Source organism: Fundulus heteroclitus, unplaced genomic scaffold, assembly GCF_011125445.2.
Source record: "Fundulus heteroclitus isolate FHET01 unplaced genomic scaffold, MU-UCD_Fhet_4.1 scaffold_161, whole genome shotgun sequence".
Taxonomy (NCBI): Eukaryota; Metazoa; Chordata; class Actinopteri; order Cyprinodontiformes; family Fundulidae; genus Fundulus; species Fundulus heteroclitus.
In genome coordinates, this window is record NW_023396573.1 from 172,126 (window position 1) to 184,553 (window position 12,428).

The window sequence follows — 12,428 nt, forward strand, 5'->3', positions numbered from 1 at the left end:
CACCGCCTTTGCTTCGCTCTCCACCTGCGTGAGCTGCTCGTCGAGTCCGCCGCTTCACAGGCCTCCAGGGCTGGTATCCGTAGTACGCCACAGCCACGTAAACAGTCGAGCATAGCAGTAGTTAAAAGTCCAAAAACACTACATGACCGTAACTCCAACAGGCGCTCGCGGTCAAGTATTTTTTTGTGAAAAATTTTTAGATTTTGTCAGAGCTGTATGCGTAGCCGCTGCCTCGGGGGGCGCCAACGGAAGTACTTAAGCAGGGGGACATGGCTAGCACTGCAGGATTTGAGTCCCTCCGCATACTGTGTTACAGATGGTAGCCTTTGTTACTTTGGTCCCAGCTCTGTGCAGGTCATTCATCAGGTCCCTCTGTTAAGTTCTGGGACTTTTACTCACCGTTCCTATGATCATTTTTGCCCAACAGGATGAGACATTGCATGGGGCCCCAAATCAAGGGAGATTATCAATGGTCTTGTATAGTGGTGTCCCGATACTGGTATTTGTATCTGTTCCGATACCAGTGTCAAGTACTCATACTCGTACTTGTAAATGCAACCCGATACTCTGAACCGATACCAATTCTCCTCCTGGGCGGGTACGCTGCAACTCAAAGGCTAGATACCACTCTATACCAGATAATGGTACTATACACCAAGAGGTTGTTTGCTGACACTCCAAAAGAAAAAGGAGAGAAGATAACTGAAGCTCTAAACAAATTCATCGCCCTTGATGGTCGTTTTCAGCGGTCAATGATATGTTATTTGTGATCTATAAGAACCAATTTATTAAGTACTCAGTATCAGTACTTGGAATCGGCAAGTATCTAAACTGAAGTACTTGTACTCGGTCTGGAAAAAAATGGTATCGGGACACCCCTAGTCTGGTACGCCTTCCATTTTCTTACAATTGCTCCCACTGTTAATTTATTTGTACCAACCTGCTTGTAGAGTCACTCCTCCCAGCCTGGTGCAGGTCTACAATTTTCTTTCTGGTGTCCTTGAACAGCTCTTTGGTCTTGGCCATGGTTGAGTTTGGAGTCTCGGCTTCAAACTCGGCTTGAAGCCTGTTTCCCACTGAAAATGACTCACACGTGAACAAAGCTTCCACTATTACAAAGCGGGATGTAAATATATTATTAATCTTTAACGGGTAATTCTTTTTCCTCTGAAACTGCACTTAAATGGACCCCCTTTCTGTAACAGATTCACCCACAGCCTCTCATTTATTCAGCTAATACACTGTGGGTGCCACTGCTATCTTTTGGTTAAAATTGATAATATAAGAAATGAGTAAATGTAGGTTGTATTCAGGTAAAATTATTTAATACTTGAAATAATTTATAGTCTGCTTTTTTGTTTTGAGCAAATAATTTATTTGTCTTGTTAATGTAGATATTTCTGTTTTCTACGACATACATTTTATTGAAGATATATTGTTCAGCCTTTTTAATGTTTAAGAAATGTTTTTGTTGCTATATTTCTATTAAAAACAAACTATTTATTTTGCACTTTTATTTTGTTTGCTTTTGTTCCAAATGTTTGAAAAATAAACCAGTCAGTGATCAAGATTTGTTTGTTTGATTTAAAAAAAATATTGATAATGGTACCTATAAAATACCGGATCGATAAGGAGTATCGTTAAAAGTAGTAGTATCAATAAATCCTTAACGATACCCTTCCCTACTGTTTGACGCTGTGGGGAAGTGTCTTTTATACAGATCACAAGTTCAAACATGCGCAATTAATACAGGTAACACCTGGAGGACAGAGAAGCTTCTCAAAGAAGTGGGTGACCAAATGCTTATTTTCCACAATAATTTAAAATGTATTTTTTAAAAATCCTACAATGTGATTTCCTGTTTTTCCCCTTATTTTATCTCTCATAGTTGAAGTGTACCTATGATGAAAATTACAGACCTCTTTCATTTTTCTAAGTTGGAGAACTTGCACAATCAGTGGCTGACTAAATACCTTTTTGCTCCACTGTATATAAATATTATATAGTGTCATTAATATATTTAGAATATAAATTCATATATTATAAATAATAGATATAAGCTAACAGTACTGACACAGATGTTTGAGAGCAGCTCAGTAAAGCTCCTGAATCTGAATCTTTGGGGCAAGATTCAGCTGTCCACTTGCACCTCAAGAACAAAGGGCACCCTTTTGACGACAAACTAAAGGGGTGTAAATCCTTCCTGTATATATTGTAATTGTCCTGATTAGAAAGCTAGATTTTTACTAAAGTTTGATAAATGTTTAACATTCTTCTTTTTCTGATGATGCAGAGGGTGATGCCATCCAGTTTCTTCCTATTGCAACGTTTTTTTCTGCGCGTGGATGGAGTTTTAATTAGAATAAATGATACTCGACTTTATTATGAGGTAAGTTGTCTCATCAAACATAAACAGGATAAAGTGCTTACTGACAGAATTGATCATATCCTGGCGTACCTATTACATGCTGATATGTGTATGTTGCTTAGGTACTTTCTGATACCACCCTGATAAGATACAGCTTTATTAATTCCCCCAAGGACAATGTGGGATAAAATACAAGTACAAACAAAGGACATATTAAATATTATCAAAGTATTAACACACTTTTCACACTATAGTCAATCGCTGATAATTATTTACAACCAGATGTCTAAAAGGAAATAAAGAGTAGTCTCTCAGTTTGGTGCTGTGGTTTTGTTAAGCATTATGACTGATAGCACAAATGAGTCTCCAGAGCGCTTTGAGGCTCGAAGCTAGATGAGTCTGTGGCTAAAGAGCTCAGCATAAAGAGGATGAGAGGAGTTGTCCATGATGGCCTTTATCTTTCCTCTCATACTCCTCCCTCTTACTCTGAAAATAGGTCATTTTGAGTACTTTGTTAGAGTGGTCAGAAGAAAATTTTATATTTTGAAGTAAGTAATAATGGTTTTGAGGTATGTTCTCTGTAAAAGTCATAGTTGCATAAAGAGGCAAATTTAACTGTAATGACCATAATACATACTATTGCTTCAAATATACCGTAGTTACTTTGCACTGTAAGACTCTTTGCTGAAAAAATAAGGTTAACTAAAGCTGTTTAAGAAGGGGAACAGCAGTGGCAAACCATGCTTTTTATAGTTTGTCCCCCATCCAATCTCCGCATTGCAATACCCCTCCTAACACCAGACCATAGGCACACCCTAAAAAATTTTTTTTCAAGTCTGACTAAGGCAACAGACTTAAGATCAGTTATCAAGAGACTTGGTTACCAAGTTAATTTGTTTCAAATCTATGGTAAACTGACAGCAGAACCACAAGAGAGATCATATTTCTCCTATTTTAGCTTCCCTTCTTTGGTTTCCTGTTCAATCAAAAATAGCATTTAAAATTGTCCTTCTTACATATAAAGCCCTTAATAATCAAGCTCCATCATATATCAGAGGTTCCTCTCTTGTGGAACCAACTCCCCGGTTTTGGGTCCGTGAGGCAGACACCTTTTATTATTTTTTAATTTCAAATTTTAAGAAATTAGTGTGGCTTAGGTTACCCTGAGCTATCTCTATAGTTATGCTGCTATAGGCTTAGGCTGCTGGAGGACATCAGGGTCTATTTTTCTCACACCACTGAGTTCTCCTACTGTTCTCCAATTTGCATTGTATGTTGATATTTGAACTTTTAACTTTTTGTTCTCTGTCATTTTTCATCATAGCTGGTACACCTGGTCTGGTGTTCTGCTAGTTGTGACACCATTCATGGGAGGCAGATCATCTGCCATTAACATATAACATATAAAGTACTCCTGGATCAATGTGTGCTTCTGTGCTTTTTGTGTCTCTGCTCTGTCTTCTCCAACCCCCAGTGGATTGAGGCAGATGACCGTTCACACTGAGCCTGGTTCTGCTGGAGGTTCTCCTCCCTGTTAAGGGGGAGTTTTCCGCTCAACTGTCGCTTCATGCTTAATCAGTATGAGGGATTGCTGCAAAGCCATCGACAATGCAGACGACTGTCCACTGTGGCTCTACGCTCTTTCAGGAGGAGTGAACGCTGTTTGTCAAGCAAGCTACTGGGTTTCCTCAGATAGGAAACATTTTGACCAATATGTATGATTTCATTGAATTTCACTTTATAAAGTGCCTTGAGATGACTTGTTGTGAATTGGTGCTATTTAAATAAAATTGAGTTGAACTGAATTATGACTTCATACTTGTTGGGTTAGTGTTGGGTTAAATATGTTCATACTGATATATTTACAAAAAAGTACATCCTCACACAGGAAGTTTGTCATATTTGTCAAATGTACATATTGTAAGGAATTGTAAGGCAAAATGTTTGTCTTGAGTTCCTCTACCAGCTGTTCTTGAAGTCGTTAGCAATGTCATTTATTTTTATTTTTGCACTAGTTATGAAAAAATACCCCCCAGTAGACAAACTTAGTAATTGAAATATCATCTTATTCAGAGTAATGTCAGTATTTTGAATGCTCCTGTTCGTTGAAAATGTTTAGCGGATGTTTAGTTATAAATTAATGACTGTTTTTTTAATTTCAGGATGGAAGGGATTACATGCTGCGAGAGTTCAGCACCAGAGAAAATACAATAGCAGAACTAAAGGTGGGTGTTAAACTCATAGTCTTAAATGTGTCTGACAACAGAATAAGATCTGAACGCAGCAAACTGCTATATGTCTCATGGCTCATCTCAGACATATTGGCACTTGAAAGGACAATATCAACACTGTAAACTAACATCACTGAATTATTTGGCTTGCAATATCTGCGTGTAGCTGCTAGATGGGGCTTAAGCAATTCTGGAAAAAGATCCAGACCTTGGCTTTTTTGCCCATATTCACAAAGAATCCTAAGACCTAAGAGTAGCTCTTAGTGAAGTCATTTTAGGAAAAATCTTACAATTTCTAGAATTCTAAGATTTTTACCCCATTAAAAAAGTTATTCACAAACCATCTTAGGCCTTGCTGGAGCTCCTAAAGTGAAAAAAATGTTAGGAGTAGTTTGGAGGACTTAGTGAGTCTAAGAGTGTCTTAATCAGGGAAGATGGCAGAAACAGAAAGAGCTGTTTGGCTGATCCACCACCTAAACAGTGGAGGAAAGGAGCACATTAACTTCTTCAACAATCATGCAATTATTAATATGTAGCTAAGATAAACTTTATCATCCCCATAGCAGGAAATTTATTTGTTTCAGTGGCTCAACGGGTTAACGCTGCTGTAACGTGATTTTATTTGTGGAATGGAGTGCTTCTCACTTTCCAGGCTAGTGCTTAAAAGCTCCAAGACGTGAAGAGAAAAAGGTGCTTTGATCTGCGGCAATACTCGACAAAGTCTGTATATTTGCATCGTGATCGATGTTCCCCCTAAATTTTCATGTGTTTTAGCATTTACTGGACCTATGTGAGCAACATCACATGTGCACACTGAGGCTACACCAGTTTTATGCCTATCTAAAACCTGAGATTATTAAGTTAATAATAATAATAATAATTTTCTTTTAGATTACTTAGTTTAGATACAACTGATTTAACCCCACTACATGAAAAGGACTATAATTTGAAAAGGAGCTGTATAGTATGTTTTATGTCAGAGTAGGGGTCCTGCTAATCTTTCAGAGTTCAAATTTTATTGCAATTAATTTTTTTTTTTACATTTTGTGCAATGGGATTTAACACAAGCATGTGGTACTGTGCATCCTCACTTCTGTCAGTCTGCTCCAGGGCAGCTGTGGCTACACTGTCAGGGTGTGAATGAATGGGTGAATGACTGACTGTAGTGTAACGCGCTTTTCAGGTCGTCAGAATTCGGAAAATTCTAAGATTGTTCCTAAAATGATGTCACTAAGAGCTTTTAGTCTTAGGATTCTTTGTGGATACAGGTACAGACAATTAAATGAAAGTATCGCAATCAAAACATGTCACTTCCTTTTGTAGATAGATAAGGCTAAAGTGATTATAGCAAATTATCGTGTAATGTTGAGCTGTGATCTGTGATGGCTCACAGAAAGGTTTGTGTGTCTCTGAACACAGACATTATATGCGTAGACGCCTCTTTACGTACTGTAGCCCATCCTGCGTCGTCACCATATTGGATGGGTTTCTCCTACACTAGGCTGGCATGAGAGCTAATGGGTGTAAATGTAGAGGGAGTAATTATGCCCATATTTTGTAGTTTATGGTTGGAATGGGGCTGTACAGTGGCACAGTGGGTAGCGCTGTTGCCTTGCAGCAAGAAGGTCCTGGGTTCAAGTACACCCCTGGGTCTTTCTGCATGGAGTTTGCATGTTCTCCCTGTGCATGCGTGGGTTCTCTCCGGGTACTCCGGTTTCCTTCCACAGACCAAAAACATGACTGTTAGGTTAATTGGCTTCTCCAAATTGTCCTTAGGTGTGAGTGTGTGCGTGAATGGTTGTTTGTCCTGTTTGTCTCTCTGTGTTGCCCTGCGACAGACTGGCGACCTGTCCAGGGTGTACCCCGCCTCTCGCCCGGTGAACGCTGGAGATAGGCACCAGCAACCCCCGCGACCCCATGAGGGACTAAGCGGTTTGGAAAATGGATGGTTGGAATTATGGTTGGAATGACTGATCGAATGATTGAATGATCGTGATCACCATTTTGTTCGGGCTGAGATTGGTTCAGAAGAAGGGTTTTTCATTCGGTGAGCACATTGCAGAAACCCAATTGAGATCCATTATTTCATGTTTATTAATTTGTCCCTGTATTTCACAATATCAGACTAAATCAAATTGCAAAATAAGCACCTCAAAATTAAAGAGTACACGCACCTGCCGGAAGCTGTGCAAAATTATTCTTTTTCTGGGGTCTTAACCTTCAACCGCAGTTGCAAGTAGAATAGTGTAAGACACTGGAATGACCTGGAGATTTTAAAGATCACTTTCTAGGCCTTTAAAAAAACTGTGTGCTAGGGCTGGGCGATATAGCTTAAAAATTAAGTCTCCAATTTTATTATGACAAATTCAAAACAAATTATTATTTTTCATCCTTTTCGTTTCACAAATAGAAATTAAAGAAATTATTTTTAAATCCTGCTTTTATTTCAAGCATTTTGTTGGGGAGTTGACCTGAATTCAAAGTGCAACTAAATATAAGTTGTGAAAAATATGGCAGGCCCTGCCATTGTAAACAACCACAAACAAAAGGTTTGCTGCTAGTTGTCATGTTTTTTTTAAGGTGTTTGGCCCACATGCAGATCACACTCAGGAGGCAAAGACCAGCTTAAGATGTTTATTATAGCACACAGTTGTACAAGGAGGTTTGCGGTAATAAACCCTCGACTGAGCGATGCCGGAAGGAAACATGAGACCGGACTCGGGGGAATCTGCGGGTAAGAGGTAGGAAGTTAGGAGGTGGCTGGAGAACGGAGGAGCGAGAATGTCATTACGGGTAAGGTGCTTACCGCAGAGCGCGGGAACCGAGCCGGGGGGAGTGGAGCGGAAAGACGGGCTCAACGGATGACTTCCAGCAGATGACTGAGATGGCTGGTGGGCAGGTCGGTGGAGCTGTAGCGGGATCTGAGCAGTGGCGGCGGGAAGAGTGAGCCGTGGACAGATGAAGGAACCAGGTAGAACCGTTGTGAGTCCTCAGCCCGGCTTGGTAACACCAAGGGAGTGTTGGAAGGGAGCTTGAGTGTGGACAGCATCTGAAACGGGGTCCAGAGCGTGCAGGCTTGACTTGGGGACATCAGAACACGAGTGAGTGCTTTGGAGTGGAATCCAGAGTGTAAGGTGAACCTGAAGCACAGGAGACAAAGAATTAATCGCAGGAAACGCGTGAACTGTCAGAGACAGTGGCCAACTGAGGCGTACCATTCTAGGTTAACACTCTGGCGTCCTTCAGCTGTCTGCTTGCTGTTTAAATACCGCAGCTACACGCTGCCGAATGAGCTGCAGGTGTGTACAACGCCCACCTGCCAACTCGAGCCACCTGCGGAAAAGAGAGAGAGCAGAAAAAGGCAGTGCCGGCAGAAAACTGCGCAGCTGGCTGAGCCCTGACAGTTGTATTATGCCATGAGCCAAGAACAGGCTTCACTTCACTTTTGTAACTTGTGTAACAAAAGTAAATTAAAGTGCCTCATCTTATGGTAAAAAAAGGTTTTCCTGTTTACAATATTTTTGACAATATATTTTCCTAAACGTAAATCGGATGCACCGATCCATTATTAATATCTGTATCGGTTTGGATATTGAAGAAAATTCTAGATCAGGTATCGTGACAATGGGCCCGAGCCATATGAGCAGATCTATGTGGTCTATTTCTATACATGTGCTCTCAGAAAGAAGTCATTCGCTAGCAATACGCCGCAGTCACAGTTTTCAAAATGGAGCGAGCAAAAGGATCAGTCATCTGGAACTTTTTCATACTACCCTCAGCTGACACATTTGATGGCTATGTGCAATACCTGCGCAGTGAATGTTCTAAGAGGCCCTAATAAACCTTCAAGCTACAACACAACCAGCCTAATTAAGCATCTCCAGATATTTTACCCTAAAGAGCACGCTGAGTTTGTTGAACAGAAAACTAAACAGAAAGGAGAGGGCATGAAGCAGCGAACTTTGAAGGACATTAAGGAAAGAGGTGAAATGTTTTTACCAAATAGCGTGCAGGCAACAAAAATCACTGAGAGAATACTGAACTTTATTGTCATGGATGGGCAGCCACTCACAGTTGTTGGAGTTAATTCTGGCTATACCAGAATTGCAAGATAAAGTGTGGAAACACATATTGGAAGAGATAAAAGATGTGAAAACGCAGAGGTTCACGACAGACATCTGGATCTCTGACGATTCTATCATGTCGCTTTTAAGTTTGACAGCTTACTGGCTGATGAGAGCTTTGTGCCACACAGTGTAATGTTAAATGCAACAAACTTTCGTGGCTCACACACTTGTAAGCTCAGAGTGCATTGGCAAATTGAAATCCAGATGTTGCGTTCAACTATAATAATTTGACCCACCCATTTTTATTTGGCCTGGCCAAAAAGCAATTTCTGGCCATGCCACTGACAGTAAGTCAGAAAATGTAAAAAAAAATATTCAAATGACAATACTTGTAACCAGTATACATGGATTTTGTTTCATTCATGCAGTATGCTATTAATACCGTTCTGCTTTTAAATATAAACACTCAAGTTCCTTAAGATTTCAGCTAAATAGCTCTTTTTTAGCCGGGCTGTCTGGTGGAGCTGAATCAGTTTCTCAACCAAAACTCACTGATTTGCTCAAAAGGCAAGCATGTGATAACAGAAAAGAAGAGGGCCTTATGCAAAAAAATTGTAATATGATAGAAAAAGATATGATGCTCAAAGCACGGCTGATGATGAGGGCTTTTGTTGGGATTAATAGTGTTTCATATATTTTATTCTATTGAACTTGTTTCTATTCAGTAACCTAATAGGTTTTTGTTTTGTTATATTTAATAACTATATCCAAGTTAAATCATGTGTGAGACAAACCACAATGTTTTTTTATTCAGTCAGTATTTAATACAGGTGGCACAATAAGATATAAAAATATAATTATGCCTTTTTTTAAATATCATTTTGTAAATAAATAAATAATAGCCCTTCATGTTTTGGAAAGACCCTTGAAACAAGATAAAACTAGGGTTTTGAAGAAAATGGTTGCTTATCAATTAATCGTTGGATGATCGATAACTTTAGATTAACGTCTTAATAACTTGCATCACTAGTATTTATCTGTCTGCATGTCGGTCTATGTGTTACCTATTGAGAAAATTAACAGACAACAAATTTTAAGGGGGATAAAATCAAGGAAACAAATAAAGTACAATGAATGAAATGTAACAATGGGAGTTTAATACAGAACTAAGACACACCCTAAAAGTAGGAGTTAGAAAATACTTGTGCTGCTTTCATGTGTTGTATTTGTTTGATCTCCAAGACAAAAAAACTCCATAGGTTTTTGACATTCCTTTTGTTTCTCTACCTGTCAACCGCTACTTAGGGTCGCAACTGCTCACAGCTGCTTTCAGGGCACTGATTAGGAGAGACAGAACATGGGACAGAGTGGAGCTGCTTTTCATTTGCTCAATAAATGGTGTCGTTTCAGAAGTGAATACAGTAATTGCACGTGAAATGGTGCTTTGCCGTCTTATTTGTCCACAACAGTAAAAAACACCAAAGGTTCTTTCTGTTTCTCTCCCTGTCAACCGTGACTGAGGGGCATCCACAGCTCCGCTGAGTGCATGGAGTTGGAGAGATGAACAGGGGGGACAGAGAGGATCAGTCTCCCTGAATGTTTAAGAAACTGGAGAAACCATTGAAACAAAAAAAAAATAGTTCAAACTACTGTACAGTGCAGACAAGTTCCAAAAAGTATGGATGGTGTTAATCGTGGATGAGAAAAAAATTACAGCAGTTTTCCATTAATCAACTCATGACTTTTTTTGGTGTGTGGTGTGCGTAGGCGGAGCTTCAGCAGTGCAAGTACGCCCTGTACAATGGGCTGGACTTATGCATGCAACGCAGTCTAATTGGCTCTATATAAATACTGTGGGCAGACCAGCCTCTGCACACATTAATTCAGGGGCATATACTTAAAAAGTGTGTGTGTTGGTCCCAAAGGTGTATCTAATTGCAACAGACCTACAGATAGGAGAGTGACAAAACCTTGAACATACTTGCTGTTTCTCAACTCTGAGAACATTGTTTCAGTACAAAGATAATTTTTGTTTTGAATATAAAGGTTATGGAGTACCATAACACATACATAATGAATACTACCACACAGACAAACCAGTATATTGCTAATATCAATTCAAACAGTCTAACTTTAAACACAATCACAAAAGGCTTCGTCTAACAAGTTTAGCTTTTTTTTTAAAACTGATTTGACAGAAATAGTCATCAATATTCAATAGCTGCAGTACAACCAACCCTACTTGTATTGGCCCATCCAGCTCGGCTCCTCCCTTTTCTGCTTAACTTCATGCAGATCATGTTTTGATCGGCCTAGAAATGCCTGGAAGAGGGAGCTGCCTCATATGGGTGGCTTTTGGCCCCACCCCCGAGTACTGTTTGGGACATTGACACAAGAAATCTGCGAGAAAAGGTAAACGATAATAAATAAATCTTAATGAATGTCATTTGTTCTGATGAACCCGAACACAACCACACACTGAGTTTCGTTAAGTGAATTTTATTGACTGATGATGAGTTGTGTAAGAAGGAGACCAGAGAGGCTGTACCGGACTGGAGAAGGAGGATGTAGATGGCAGGAGCTGGAGGACTGGAGAGGGAGAGAGAGCTGCAGGTGCTGTGCTGTGGAATCAGAAGTACGCTGGGAGCCAGGAATAGCCAGCAACACAGCAGAGAGAGTTCTTGGAGTGCTGGGGTAGCAGGAGAACCAGCAGCACAGCAGAGAGATTACTTGGAGCGTTGGAGTAGCAGGAGAACCAGCAGCACAGCAGAGAGATGACTTGGAGCACTGGGGTAGCATGAGAACAAATAGCACAGCAGAGAGATTACTTACAGGCGGGCAGGCAGGCGTCGACAAAAGGAACTCTGTCAGGCAGACGTTGGAAAATCTCTGACATGCAGACGTGGGGAGCTCTGACTGACAGACCTAGGGAGCTCTGACTAGCAGACGTGAAAAGCACGAGGCAGTACAAGGTTTGGATGAAGAATGATGACGATCCGGTGCGAAAGAGCAGACTGAGGAAGGTTTATGTAGAGGTGTTGGCAGGTGCACTGAATCCAGGCTTAATTAGGAACGGCAGGTGGAACTAATGAGGAGGTGGAGTAAGAGCTGGGCTGCATGGGAGGTGGAAAGTGCCGGAAAGTTCATGAGGAGACAGGCAGGCCAAAACTGTACCATGACATTGAATAAAAACATAAATTAAAGAAACAAAATCCACATAGTGTTTGTATAATTTTATATGCAAGATTGTCTTGGATATTTCTTAAGGATTAAGTAATCCACCGGGATAAATATCTGGATCATTATTATCAAATATCGAATTATTGTCAAATTATCAGACGGCATGGGATTGTTATGCTGATGACACTGAGGTATATTTATCCATAAATCCTGACAAAGTGTGGTTGGAATTCTAAACAATAACTGACGTCCTAGAGTTATTGAATAAGGAAACGGTGGAGTGATGAAGTGCCAGCACTTTTATTGAGAAACAGAGCATAGATTACATAGATGGAAAGTAATCGCACCCCATGGTCCCGCTGCAGTCTGCATCTGTCTATTTCTGCCCCTCCTTGCTTTCGGCTCTCCCTAATACTCAATAGTGGCCTCGGCATGAGACAAAACAGTCTATCCTAGACAATCATCATCCTGCACAGTAGCTACACAGCATTTGGTCTTGCAATCAGCAGGCCTGTGCTCACATGTCCGAGTGGCGTGAGGCCATAGTGACTTCAGAATAATATCCCCGTAACACAAAGCCAA

At 40.3% G+C, this 12,428-nt stretch overlaps 1 protein-coding gene and 1 long non-coding RNA gene across 7 annotated transcripts in view; one reads left to right on the forward strand and one right to left on the reverse strand.

Moving 5' to 3' along the window:
* Window positions 1–12,428, forward strand: part of tiprl (TIP41, TOR signaling pathway regulator-like (S. cerevisiae)) — a 98,373-nt gene that overhangs the window by 44,235 nt on the left and 41,710 nt on the right. For 4 of the 6 annotated variants that reach the window (XM_036129362.1, XM_036129366.1, XM_036129365.1 and 1 more), the window contains 2 exons: window positions 2,294–2,389; window positions 4,531–4,593. In XM_036129362.1, coding sequence (XP_035985255.1) covers window positions 2,294–2,389; window positions 4,531–4,593 — 159 coding nt within the window. Of the gene's footprint in view, window positions 1–2,293; window positions 2,390–4,530; window positions 4,594–10,961; window positions 11,079–12,428 lie in introns of those variants that run through there. The other 2 variants (XM_036129363.1, XM_036129367.1) reach the window with 2 other exon arrangements.
* LOC110367688 lies at window positions 7,219–10,954 on the reverse strand. The gene is made up of 3 exons (XR_002427643.2): window positions 7,815–10,954; window positions 7,406–7,739; window positions 7,219–7,327 (listed from the first exon to the last, which is right to left on the reverse strand). It is a non-coding gene; the product is annotated as an uncharacterized LOC110367688 (long non-coding RNA).